We start from the raw sequence: 13,527 nt of genomic DNA, 5'->3' as shown, positions 1-13,527 counted from the left end.
AGCAGCCTATTATAATACCACCTACTTCTCTGCTATCATGTGTTTTGTAAGACCAGAAACACAGGAATTCTAAGTACAGTGACAGTTCTAACTTGCTTCCACACTCACATCTGAGACATGCCAGAACAAAGAACCAGAAACACGCAACGCATGAGGACCAAGAAACCTTTGGTTTTCCCACAGGCTATGAGCCCCTCCATTCCACCAGGGTGGGTGCACAGTAGCATGTCAGTGTGGCCAAGATAGCATGTCCTGGTAGAGCCAGTGTGAATTTCCTTTCATGTGAGAAAACAGAGTTAGGTTTACAGAACATACCAGTTTAAAACAGACTGCAACAACGATTACTCTGCAACCAGATGTATGCATGTGCACCTACACATTCACCATGTGCATGTATGTACTCATATTCAAAGTGCTCAGTCTAAAATAGTGCACCATTTTGTCAATTCTGTGAATTTTAGATGGCTAAGAACACTTTTTAGATGGCTAAGAATACCTGAACCTCACCTATGCCTGTGGAGAACAACGTAATTCTTTAAAGCAGGATTATCACTCACATTGCCACTTGAGTAAATAATGGCCTTCCCATGAACGCCACCGTATCACAATCATCATTATTTTACCTCATGCTCAGTTAAGGATGCAGAAGGAGATGAACTTTTGTTAAACCCAAGTGCTGAAGACGCTGTTGCAGAAGCCCGATTTCGCTTCTTCAGTGGTTTGCAAGCATCAGACAAATTTTTCGTTGCTGTAAAGTAAGTTTATTTTATAAAGTTTAAAATCTTAAACTTCCCACCTCCTTACTGTTTTGAATAACTCCCTCAAGCAAGTAAAGTCCTAAAGATCCTTTAGCTGTCACTAACTTTTTATCATGGAAAACTGACTTTAAAAAAAAGGCAAACTATAGAACGAATCCCACATCCCCATCCTACCTGCCCGCCCCAAAACCAACAACCCAGGCCAATGCAGTTTCCTGCACACCGGATCCCCGACCCACTACAGGATTATTTGACACAAACACTATAATTTCATGCATAAAAAGCCTAGAGTATACTTCTAAAAAAATTAAGTAAAACATTACTAATTTCATATTTTAAAATAGCACTCATATGCTCAAATTTCCAATCATTCACAAATGTTACAAATGCTTTTAAAAATAGCTGATTTTTAAAAACTTGATCATGTTGTGCAGCATAAAGAAAACAGTCTCTAGCCATCATGGCTCATCCTATATTGGAGATGGTGTTTCTATGCTAACATATCAGACAAGTATCTCTAGAGAATCACTCACACACAGGTCAAAAGGTTGCATTTTTTTCCTTTTTACTGCTTAGCTAAGCTGTTTTTCACGGAAAATCCTTTAAGCTGATTTCTTTATCATATGAAATAGTAACAAATAGTTGTGACTTTTACTATTGGCTAGTTAAGTATGAACCATCTAGAGCCTAAATCAGAGTGACAGAATTTATGGTAACAACTCATCTCATAAAGAAATCTGAGAATATGTGGTTAAAATTTCTCTTCTAATAAAATTCAAACTGAAAAATAAAAAAGTCAAGTGAAAATCAGTAGAAAAGTAACTTGAATGATTGAATTCTTATAGTCTACTTGTTAAATCAGTTATTTTTCAATTCCACAAGATCTTCTTTCTCACTTACTTTTGGTATTAGCTTAATTGTTGACTCTCCCGAGTTACCCCTGGATCCCCCCTGCCCACCCCTGCTTTCATTTTCCTTGTCCCTCTCAGGTGCCCACACTAGAGAGTCCCCAAGAGCAGGATCAGGCCTCCCTGCTCACCCACCCAGGCACCCAGAGGAGCCAGGAAGGAGCCTGACCACATTACCTGCCTGGCTCTTGAGTGAGGAGGCTGCCTCTATAGCCTTGTAAGAGCTTGTTCTGGCCGTTTTGTCGGTGATTGTCTCTCTCTGCTATTTAAAGGGCGGCGGGAGGGGGGGGTTGGGGGACAAAGAGAAAGAAATCAAAGGAAAAAAAAAATCTCCTAATGTGAATAAACACAGGCTGCTGAAAATTTACACAATAGAAAATTCTTCCTTTGGAAAAGTACTCCTCACACTCAACAGGACCAGAGTTGCCCATAATGATTTTTTTAAAAATACCCTAAACTAATTCTTTTCTTAAACGTACACAGATATACACATATATACATAAGTAAAATATTTTTAAAATCATTAAAAATATATTCAAAATAAAAAGGGGGCTAGCTAGTTGTAGAAAATGTCTATTATAACCTTAGATTCAATTTCATTAAATAAGTGGATGGATGGATGAATGGATGGATGGAAACTCTGGGCATAGTGGTAAGGATCTGTCAATTTGAGGCCAGCTTGGGCCACATAGTTGTCTCACAAAAATAAAGGTTTAATATCATAAATATTTTGTCCTGGGATTTTGAAAAATATACTTCAATCCAGGCGTGGTGGCACATGCCTTTAATTCTAGCACTGGGAAAACCAAGGCAGGTGGGTCCCTGTGAGTTTGAGGCCAGACTAGTGTATATATAGCAAGTTCCAAGACAGCCAAGGCTATATTGTAAGACCGTTTCAAGTAAGTAAATTGATGGATGAATGGACAGATGGATGGACAGGCAGTAAAAACAAAAATGAAAGGAAAATCTAGTTCAAAAGGTACGGTGGCACAAGCCAGTCAGCAAGCCAGCCAGCCAGTAAAAACAAAAACGAAAGAAAAATATAGTTCAAAATGCCTTCAGCAAGGTATGGTGGCACAAGCCTACTATCCATGTGCTCATGATGGCACAGGCAGAAGGACTAGGAATTAAAAGGCCAATCTAGGCTACAGAGAAAATTCTCAACAAGCCTAGACTACATGAGGTCCTATTTCAAACAATAACAACAAAAACAAAACAAACAAGAACCATGCTTCAACAGCACAGGAACATGGTTCCTAATGGCTGCCTAATGGTTACAATGCCACTCCAAGAGACAGGGACCTCACACAGTACCAGACCGCAGATCTCATTCACTGACACCTATTTAGCCAGAGCAGGTAAAATGAAAGTCCATTGAGAGTACTCACAAAAATTCTGTTTATAGCTTTCTGAATGCTGCTGGCTCACTAAATATAATCAATACATATCAGGAATTGTATACAATATGACTTAGATTAATAAAGACCAGACCAGAGAGACAACACTACTTTTTTAAAGGGTCTCGCTATGTATATAGCCCTGGCTGGCCTGGAACTAGATCTGTCTGCCTCTGCATTCCAAGAACTAGGATTAAGAGCAGACACCACTACTTTTTAAACATGTGTTATTTTCTAATCTGTTTAGCTAATATAAAAAGAAGTATTACTATTTAATATGAATATAGTATTTAAAATGTTCTGATTATACATTCTTAAAGGGCTTAAGTATATACATCTTGGTACTTTTAAACTATTAACTCACAGTAATATTTCACCACTACATAGCCTGTGTGATGGCAAACGAGTCCAACTAACACTTTATGCACCAGAAAAATGGTATAAAACACTATAAATAGAACCTTAAAGATAAAGGATGTAGTTATAGGTAGATAGATTAAAAAATAATTAGATAAATAATAAAGTTTATACTTCAGCAATGTGAGATTTTCTATTCTTCAAAATTAGAAAAAAAAAGAATAAAGGCAATTTGATCAGTGAAAGTTATCAAGCTTTACTCAAAATCATAAAAATATATAACTACTGTGCCACAACTTCTGAAAAATATAAATTCAAATATATAGCACAAAGCCTAATTAAACTCAATTTACCAAAAAGTTAACTAGATCTATTTCAGACAGTTGAAACAAGTGATGCTGACAGGTCACTCTCTCTCCATGTGAGCCTCATGTGGCAGACAGAGTAATGCACTGTTGCTTTGCACACACAGATTTTGGTCACTTTCACTTTCCTTCAGATACTAGGCCTGTTGTCCTTGTGAAACTGATGCTCAAAGCCCTGGGCTCCCTTTTAATCCATTCTGTAGTTTCCTTTTTGCCTCAGTGCTGCCCACAAGGGGTTTCCAGTGAATAAATAAGATCACGAATTACTAACAAAGGAAATAAATTCATATAATCCATTTCCAGTGTCTGTCACAGATTCTTTTTCTTCTTTTTGCAGTGAAAAGTATCTTTAGTGGGTTTTCATATACCTCATTTACACACTGATAATCCTACAGACAAAATGTACTGCCAGGTACTAACAATCAAACTGAAGGTCAAGCTCACGCTACTTGAGCAATCAAGAACATTTAAGAGTCATTTTTTAACACATAAAAAAAAATCATTACCTAAAATACTACTCAAAGGGGCTGGAGAGATGGCTCAGTGGTTAAGAACACTGACTGCTCTTCCGGAGGTTCTGAGTTCAATTCCCAGCAACCACATGGTGGCTCACAACCACCTGTAATGGGATCTGATGCCCTCTTCTGGTGTGTCTGAAGACAGCTACAGTGTACTTAGATATAATAAAGAAATAAATCTTTTTTTAAAAAATACTACTCAAAGCATTTGGATGCTGTTTTATTGAATGAATTTATATCAATAGCTCCAATGAACATGTCCTTTCTTCAGTGGCCTTTTCAATGTAGAAAAAGGGCAAGCCTTACTACTAAATACCACACTGGCAAGAGCCCAGAAAACTCCACTGCCTATTATCTTGTCAGGGTCTCAAGAATTATATAGAATACACGCTCACAGGCCAAAGAAGCCCAGAACATTACCTTCCGAAGACTGTGCTTATCTGCTCTAAGTCTTTTCCTGGGCGCGTCTTCAACATCCACATCCTCTGCAGGGTCATCTGCTCTCTTTGTGTGGCTTCTTTTTTTCCCATTCCCATTTCCTTGGAATGAAGAATGAGAGCAAGGTAAATGCACAGCAAAGAGTCCACATGCTGCTCTAGCATTCAGCATGGAAACCAGACTCATGCCCAAAGGCCTATCCTTACAAATCTAATCTCTTTGCAAAAAAGAACTAGAGACCCACAAATATTTTACCTAAAGATTATTATCTTGGTATTTGCTGTATTTTTAATGTGCTATAGAATTAAATTTAAGTACATCCCAGTCTTTTTTACAAATCCATTACAGTTGGAGACTGTAATACCAGCACACAGGAAGTCTTAGTCTGAGCTCAATACCAGCTTTGTCTATACAGCAAGACACTGTCTCAGGGTATAGGAAAATAAGTATTTATTTATGAACATGCAAAGACAAATAGGATTTAAGTAAACTTTTAAAAAACTACAACTTTGGAGTTAGAAAGATGGTTCAGTGGTATAGAGAGCACTTTTTCTTCCAGTGGACCTGGGTTTTATTCCCAGAATCCACTAAGTGGCTGACAATCATCTGTAATTATTTCAGGAAACCCAACACCTTCTTCTAGCCTCTGTGTGAATATACACACATTCAGGCAAAACACTCAAACACATAAAAACATATCTAAAAAAAATTTTTTTTTTTTTTTTTTTTTGGTTTTTCGAGACAGGGTTTCTCTGTGTAGCCCTGGCTGTCCTGGAACTCACTCTGTAGACCAGGCTGGCCTCAAACTCAGAAATCCGCCTGCCTCTGCCTCCCAAGTGCTGGGATTAAAGGCGTGCGCCACCACTTCCGGCTATGAAAAATTTTTAAATAAAAAATAAACATAAGAGCTATAACTTGCTACTATGCATTCTCTTAAATAACTATTTTTGCTTGTTTTTATTTGTTGAAATAAATTTGTTGATTTATTTTTTTTAATTTGTTGTTTTCCTGTGTATCCTGGCTGTCCTGGAACTCACCACAGAGACTAGGTGGCTTCCTACCCAGAGATCTGCCTGCCTCTGCTTCCCAAGTGGTAGGAATGAAGGGTGTGGTGCTACCACCACCAGGCTTAAATAACAAATTTTTAAGTAGCAAAGTTTTATCTGCACCTGAAAATTAAGCCATTCCTGTTATGCATGTTTGATGGTACCTTATTTTAGGTATCCCTAGAAATATCACTAATATACAATAAAGTATTCAAATATTACTGACTTAGAAAGATATAACGGAAGGCAAAAAAATAAATTCTAGAACCAACTATTTTGAATATATCAATGTTTATTTTGAATACAAATTCTTTATTTTCATTTGCACAACTGTTTATTAGGATTCTATTTATCAAAATTCTGTGTGTGTGTGTGTGTGTGTGTGTAGTACTGAGGATAAACCCCAGAGTTTAAATTCTATCCCCAGCCATCTCCTTACTTTTATTTTGAAATAGAAAAAACTCACTACATTGGCTAGAAATGCCTTAAATCCTCCTGCCTCAGTCTCCTGAGTAGCTGAAATTATAAGTGTTTACCACCAGGTCTCACTATTTAGAAAACTTAAGACCACCGTCATTCTCAAACTCCTATTTAGAAACACAGCACTGACATATCCAGAAAGCCTCAGGAGGAGGCCCATGCCTTGGGTGCTGACAACTGCTCAAGGATGCTCCTCAGGTCTGGGACTCAGGTTACTACTGAAGGAATCAAGCAGTCATAGTTAGCTCTAGGCTAGTATGAACAAGGCCTCTGAAAATTTTTACTAGGCTTTAATCCTGACCACACGGCTGTTGACTAGCTTCAAAGTCTAGTAAGAAAGAGGTCTGTCTACAAAGCTGAGGACACCAGGAACTAACTCACTCAACCACCACTGGAGTAACAAGTGCCATGTGGCATACCCACCAGAGACACCGCAGTTGGTCTGCACTCACAGCTCTAACACTGGGCCACAGGTATTGACCGGCTCTAGGTCCACTGGGAGGTGACTGTCACTCTTTTCCATAAATACCCAGAGCATTGACTACTTTATCTGGGATGAGACACAGTCCTTCCTCCAGAAATCTGAGTTCCCTAACACTGAAGCAGCACAACAGCTGTCGGTGACTAGGAAGTCATGGTTCAAGGACATTTAGGATCGGCACTCACTTGACACAGTATGAGTAGAAAACCATCATTACATATCTACTGACTACAACAACTCCAAATACACTTATTGTTTAGGATAAGCTAACCCTGGCTTCAGAAATGCCTGCCCCTTTTAAGTACACTATCTATACAGAAAAGAAATATTACTTAAGACTTAATATTAGCACACCATGAGGTGAATATGCATTTTTTTAAAAATTCACAAACTCTAAACATTCTTGCCATTTTAAATTATAGCATCTAAACAAATATGAGCAAAAGGAAAATGGGCAATCCTATTCAGAATCAATATAATGAGCTGATATGGAACTCTAGTGTTTAAATGAGAATGATCCACACAGGCTTACATATTTGAATGTGACTGCTATTGTTCCCCAGTAGGTGGAACCGTTGGGACTGATTAGGAGGTGTGGTATTGATGAAGGAGGTATATTACTGGGGGGTAGGCTTTGAGGTTTCAAAAGCCCACACCATTCCCACTCCATTAGGTCTCTCTGCCACAAGCTTATAGATCATAGTTACTGCTCTAGCACCGTGTCTATCTGCCATCTGTCATGATTACCTCCATGGTGATCATGGACTCATCCTCTAAAATGTTAAGTCCCCAATAAACTCTTTCTTCCATTAATTACTTTGGTCATGGTGCTTTGTCATAGGAGAAAATAATCAAGATGCCTAGCAAGTCCCAAATCAAGATGAGTACATTCCATGAGGGGCAGAGCGGCAACTAATATATGTATGTAGTCACAATATCATACTTGGCAGCTATTCTAGGACTACCTAGGACACCTTGGCTTTCATATCTAGCATCTCCAAAACTCAAAACTGTTTCTGTACTTTTACTTAACTTTTAAATATATTATACTTTATTTTTTCATTAACAGGAATATTTTGTTTTGGGTTTTTTGTCTTGTTTTTTATAACTTATGTGTCCAAGTGCTTACACACAACAAACCTGACAGACATTTTCTTCGGTTCTTCCTCACCTTGCAATTGCCCAAACTGGTATTTGATATAATATGTCTTAAAGTTTTCAAACTGAAAGTCTAGAAATGAGATAGCCAAGTGAAGGTCAACCAGTCATCTCACTTACAAGTACTCAAGCAAACAGACCAGAAACTAACTGCTCTTACTGGGCCTGACCCATGTGACTAAGACTGGATTGCTAGAAGTACCTACCTTCCCTTCTTTCCTACATTACCCCTACAAGTACTACAGCCAGAATCCCTACTCTGTATAAACAGTAAAATGAAGGTCTTGTAGACTATCCAAAACACACCTGCATGGGTGATAAGGGAGGGAAACGACAACACAGGCATGGATTTGAACACTCCAAATGTGGCTATACTCTATACATTACACCAAGCAGAATATATAGATGTATGCTTACCAGAGTCTTCTTCAGACTGGGCAGAGATCATTAGGGAAAACTTTGTATTATATCGTGCTTTCTGCTTTTCATTGAGCATGCTCCACTGGGACCCAAGCAATTCTTCAATCTCTTCCCCTGAGGCATCTGGATGTTCAGCTACAACCTATGAACAAAGAAAGGAGGGCAATAAGAACTCTACTCTCACAAAATTCATTGGGAGTTACATAAAATCAAATATAGTTCTTTAGACTTGCTTATGTAGAATTTTTATTCCCACAATTATGTCCCAGAAAATCTGGCTTAACGAAAACTAACAAATAACTAATACAGCCGGGCAGTGGTGGCGCACGCCTTTAACCCCAGCACTTGGGAGGCAGAGGCTGGTGAATTTCTTGAGTTCGAGGCCAGCCTGGTCTATAGAGTGAATTCCAAGACAGCCAGGGCTACACAGAGAAACCCTGTCTCGGAAATAAATAAATAAATAAATAAATAAATAAATAAATAAATAAATAAATAAATAAATAAATAAAGGGTACAGTGAGTCACTAAAACTTTCTAAGTGAAAATAACTGATAAATGATGAGGAGAAAACATTTTCATAAAATCACTAAATCATTTGTTAAGTCACAATTCTATAGGCATTCTTGAAAAAATTAACAGTCAGGCAAGCTGTACAAAAATGTTCCTAGGAGCATGGAGTGAGATCTTGGTTTGTCATCTTCACCAACTACAATAGCCTAACTTCATCTTTCAATCCACGTTTTGGACAGATAAGTCTACAACGAACAAGAGATACACACAATAATCTACCAACAAGCAAGGCCCAATTTTTGTCTAAGGCAGCACAAATCTACACAGGCAACAGATTCTCTAGTTATACAGGATCAATACCTTCAGAGTATGCTCAGAATGCCCCACCCCATCCTCCCAGCAAGGAATATACATTTTCACAAGTCTTCTAAGTAGTTCAGGTACACAGTAATGATTAATCGATAACCCCCAACTTTAACTGCAGATGGCAAAATTCCCAGGAGGTAAATCCAATGGAGTTTAGATCCTGCCTAAGTCTAGAGTGGAGTGGAATTAAGAACTATGTAAGTAAACTCTAACTGCACATCTTCACCTTGGTCTATCTACATTGTTGTCACCATGGTGCCAATCTAGGCTTTCAGTTATAATGCTTAGCACTATAAGGGTTAACTGAAATGAATCTGGGTCCCAGAAACATAAAAGAAGAGTAGAGGAAGTCTTTAAGCATTAATCTTGATTCTCAAGCACCTAGATGCAAAAAAAAAAAAAAAAAAAAAAAAAGCCTAGCTAGAACCTGTTGGAATAAAACTAGCTAGAGTTCCTATTTGTCACAGCTCTGACCAACACATAAGTCCTCATCAAATCTGTTTCAGCTAAGCTGTCAAATTATTGTGGTATCCATTGAGAGCTTATCTGCTATGCTACCCTTCCCACAGAAGGTCTGCCATGGTAACTGACCACAGACTACCGAGTACTTTGTAACACATCAAATTCAATAGTTAGCCATGTTTCCTTAAGTGGGCAGAGGCACACACTTTCTTTTTGGATAAACACAGATGAGATACTGAGGGACAAGTAAATAGGGATATACTATATTCCTCAGACTTTACAGAAGCAACAGGGTCTACGTAGCATTCTACAGCTTGCTTTCTTCTTCAAAATCTAATAAATTTACTTTGGCATATTATACACTACAAGAACATTTACAACTGTAACTGACAATTTTTAGTGTTGAATATTGTGATCTCCTTTGGTGTGATGCAAGGGTGAAATTGTAAATATTTAGGCATGAAATTATAGAAAAGAAACAAAGCACATCAGGAACTGCCAAACTCCTCTCTAAAACAAGTATGATAAAGTATTTATTCCCCACCAGCTTTGTACAAGAATTGCTACCTTTCTCATTTTCTCAAGCCTCAAGTAGCTAACTCCAAGATCACTGTTGCTCACCTGATGACTATATAATAATGAGTCATAAATTCAATCTTTAAATATCTGTCCTTGCACTTGCTGTGCTTCCATTCCTGTATCCTCACTTTCATAGTTAGAGCTCTGGAAGAGCAGCTAGTGCTCTTAATCACTGAGCCATCTCTAGAGCCTCTGTTTAATGTTTGTTTGTTTGTTTGTTTGTTTGTTTGTTTGTTTGTTTGAGACAGGGTTTCTCTGTGTAGCCCTGGCTGTCCTGGAACTCACTCTGTAGATCAGGCTGGCCTTAAACTCAAGAGATCTGCCTGCCTCTGCCTCCTGAGTGCTGGGATTAAAGGCATGCACCACCACAGCCCAGCATTGGCTGGAGACAGAAGCCAGTAGAGAAAAGTTATCCAGCTTCTCCAGGCTCCTCGGTTTCTTCGAGGAAACCACTGTCCCTGTGTTCTCGTCCTACAGGGACACAGCCTTCTCGCTCGTCCTACAGGGACACAGCCTTCTCGCTGCTCTGCACACTGTGTGGTGTTTGTTAGTCTGGCTTGGAGAGTCATAGCAGGAATTTCTTCAGATGTATCCAGTTGAAGGTTCATTCCCCTCTTTTTTTATCTTTTTTTCTCCATTCATTTTCTCTCTCCTTCTCTTTCTGAGAAGAACCGGGTTCTTGAGACAGGGTTTCTGTGTAGTTCTGTCTGTCTTTTGTTTGTTTGTTTGGTTTTGGTTTTTTGAGACAGGATTTCTCTGCATAGCCCTGGCTGTCCTGGAACTCACTTTGTAGACCAGGCTGGCCTCGAACTCAGAAATCTGCCTGTCTCTGCCTCCCAAGTGCTGGGATTAAAGGCGTGCGCCACCACGCCCGGCTCTCTGTTTAATTTTTAAATACAAGCCTCACTATGTAGCACAGGCTAGCTGCCTGACTCTGCTGGCCAAGTGCTAGGACTAAAGGTGTGTGCCACCACATTCAGTTTTTGACTGACCTTTGAAAACCACCCATAATTACAGGGCATGGTAATGCTACACATCTTTAATCACAAAATTCTGGAAGCAGAAGCAAGGAGATCTTTGTGAGTTCTAGACCAGGCAGAGGTACACAGTGAGAACCTGTGTCTAAATTAAAAAACAAAACAAAACTATTCTGTGTGTGCCCATAGAGTCCAGGTATATTGGTCCCTGGGAAGTAGAACTGCAAACATTTGTGAGCCAATTGACATGGGTGGAAAAAAATCAAACTCTAACCCTCTGCATGAATAGTATGGTTTCTTAACCACTGATCTACCTTTCTAGCCTCAACAGATTTTCTAACACTTAATAAACCTTCCATTCCCAAGGAAGATGCTATTAGTTCCATTTTGTCCTTTTTTTTTTTTTTTTTTTTTTTTTTTTTTTTTTTTTTTTTGAGAGGGAAGTGGTCTATGTAGCCCAGGATATCCTCAAACTCAATCATCCTGTATCAGTCTCCAAATATTGCTGATAGTACAGCTATGCATTACCACACTTAACATGGTTTACAGATTTTTTTTTTTAAGATACTACTCCAATATTTTCTCTGGGAAGACTTCTAAGCTACCCTGTAGGGACAAAAATAACATGCTCCATGGTTTTCTTACAATATCCATAACCATTCAGTTAATCAACTCCTTAAATTCCTCATGATCCTGCACCAGGCCATGCTGTCTGACACAAAACAGAGGCTGGTTAAATGTCTATGGATAATATTTAGACAAGAGATATTTTTTTTATTTTTAAATTAATTTTAAATTAGGTATTTTGTGTATTTGCATGTGTAGAGGTCAAAGGACAACTTGGAGAAGATAGGTCCTGTTGAGACTTGCTCCTTTTAACATAGCAGTAGCCATTTTGTATTCAGTCTCCATTTTGCTCATAAGGCGAAATTAAGTTCAGGTTCTCAGACTCTGCTTCCCAGAAGTAACCATCCAGAGCTGACACTAAAGAATGTTAATAAGTCAAAAAGTTATGGCCGAATCACTTGTCCCTGTTATCTCAATGTTCTGAAGTTTCCTTGTTCAGCACCTGTCCACCACCCTTCTTACCTTGGTCAGGACCACTCAGTTTACAGGCTGGCTGATAATACTCTGTCTAGTTAGACAAAACTGCTGTACCACTTCACTGCTTGCCTTTGAACTTCTGAACCTGGTTTTTCCTATAAAAATCCTTCACTGAGGACTAGCTGGTGCCACAATTAGGTTTTCCTTTCTTGTGATCTTGAATGTCCAGTATTATGGTATGTGTTTAATAAACTAGTCTTGCTTAACTAAGATAGGTGTGCATATGGTTTGTGTGGAGATTTCCAGACCCCCAACAGTTCTCTCCTTTTACCAAGTGTATCCCAGGGATCAAACTAGGTTCATCAGTTGGTGAAAATGCCTTAACACACCAAGCCATCTCACTAGTCCAGATGGTATCTATCTCTTTCTCCTCCCTCTCTATGGTTTTGGAGAGGGGAGGTTAAATACCTATGGATAATATTTAGACAAGAGATATTTTTTCTTTTATTTTTGAATTAATTTTAAATTAGGTTTCCAGACTAGATGTATAGTCCTGACTATCCTGGAACCCGCTCTGTAGACTAGGCTCGCCTTGAACTCAAAAGACCCATGAGCCTCTGCCTCCCAAATGCTAGGATTAAGGGTATGTACCGCTACCATCCAATTTTCTCTTTATTTTTTAAATATATATTTATTTTTATTTGTATGAGTGTTTGCCTGCATACATGTATTATAGCACATATGTGCTTGGTACCAAAAGAGGATACTGGATCCCCAGGAACTGGAGTTATTAGTTGTGAGCCACCATGTGGGTGCTGGGGTATGAATCCAGGGCCTCTACAAAAGAAGTAAGTACTCTTAACTACTAAGCCATCTTTCTAGCCCCCAGATACTACTAATTACTGGTGACTTTAATATGTATTTGGAATTCTGAACAAAAAAAAAATTCCATGAAATTAATTAAAAGAAAGATTACAATAAAGATGGCTTCATGACCCACACTATAAAGAGCCTTGGTTCCTTACAAAGGAAATGAGACACAGGCACCAGTGATATATTTTATAATAAAAAATAAAAGTACTTAAATACTTTACTCACTTATATATCATTATACTCTTAAATATTATAGAAATAAATTTTCAACATACTCAGTGCTAACACTATTACAGTCTTTATAAGTGAGCCATGTCAACACTTCAAAACAGTTTAAGAGAAAATGCTCACCCAGAGCTGAATACCAAGGACTAGGTCCAGCTTCCAGCA

The 13,527-nt window shown here is 38.5% G+C and overlaps 1 protein-coding gene across 11 annotated transcripts in view; it reads right to left on the bottom strand.

Annotated features, from left to right (window-relative positions):
- The window catches only part of Nsd2 (nuclear receptor binding SET domain protein 2), a 77,291-nt gene that overhangs the window by 28,465 nt on the left and 35,299 nt on the right, over positions 1 to 13,527 (bottom strand). For 6 of the 11 annotated variants that reach the window (XM_006503659.4, XM_006503661.4, XM_006503658.4 and 3 more), the window contains 4 exons: positions 8,324 to 8,468; positions 4,724 to 4,842; positions 1,844 to 1,928; positions 624 to 748 (listed from right to left, as the gene is read on the bottom strand). In XM_006503659.4, the coding sequence (XP_006503722.1) occupies positions 624 to 748; positions 1,844 to 1,928; positions 4,724 to 4,842; positions 8,324 to 8,468 (474 nt within the window). Of the gene's footprint in view, positions 1 to 614; positions 749 to 1,843; positions 1,929 to 4,723; positions 4,843 to 8,323; positions 8,469 to 13,527 lie in introns of those variants that run through there. The other 5 variants (XM_006503660.4, XM_006503662.4, XM_030254036.1 and 2 more) reach the window with 2 other exon arrangements.

This window comes from Mus musculus, chromosome 5 (assembly GCF_000001635.26).
Source record: "Mus musculus strain C57BL/6J chromosome 5, GRCm38.p6 C57BL/6J".
Lineage (NCBI taxonomy): Eukaryota > Metazoa > Chordata > Mammalia > Rodentia > Muridae > Mus > Mus musculus.
Note: the sequence above shows the minus strand (reverse complement) of the source record. Positions and strands in the feature narration are given on the sequence as shown.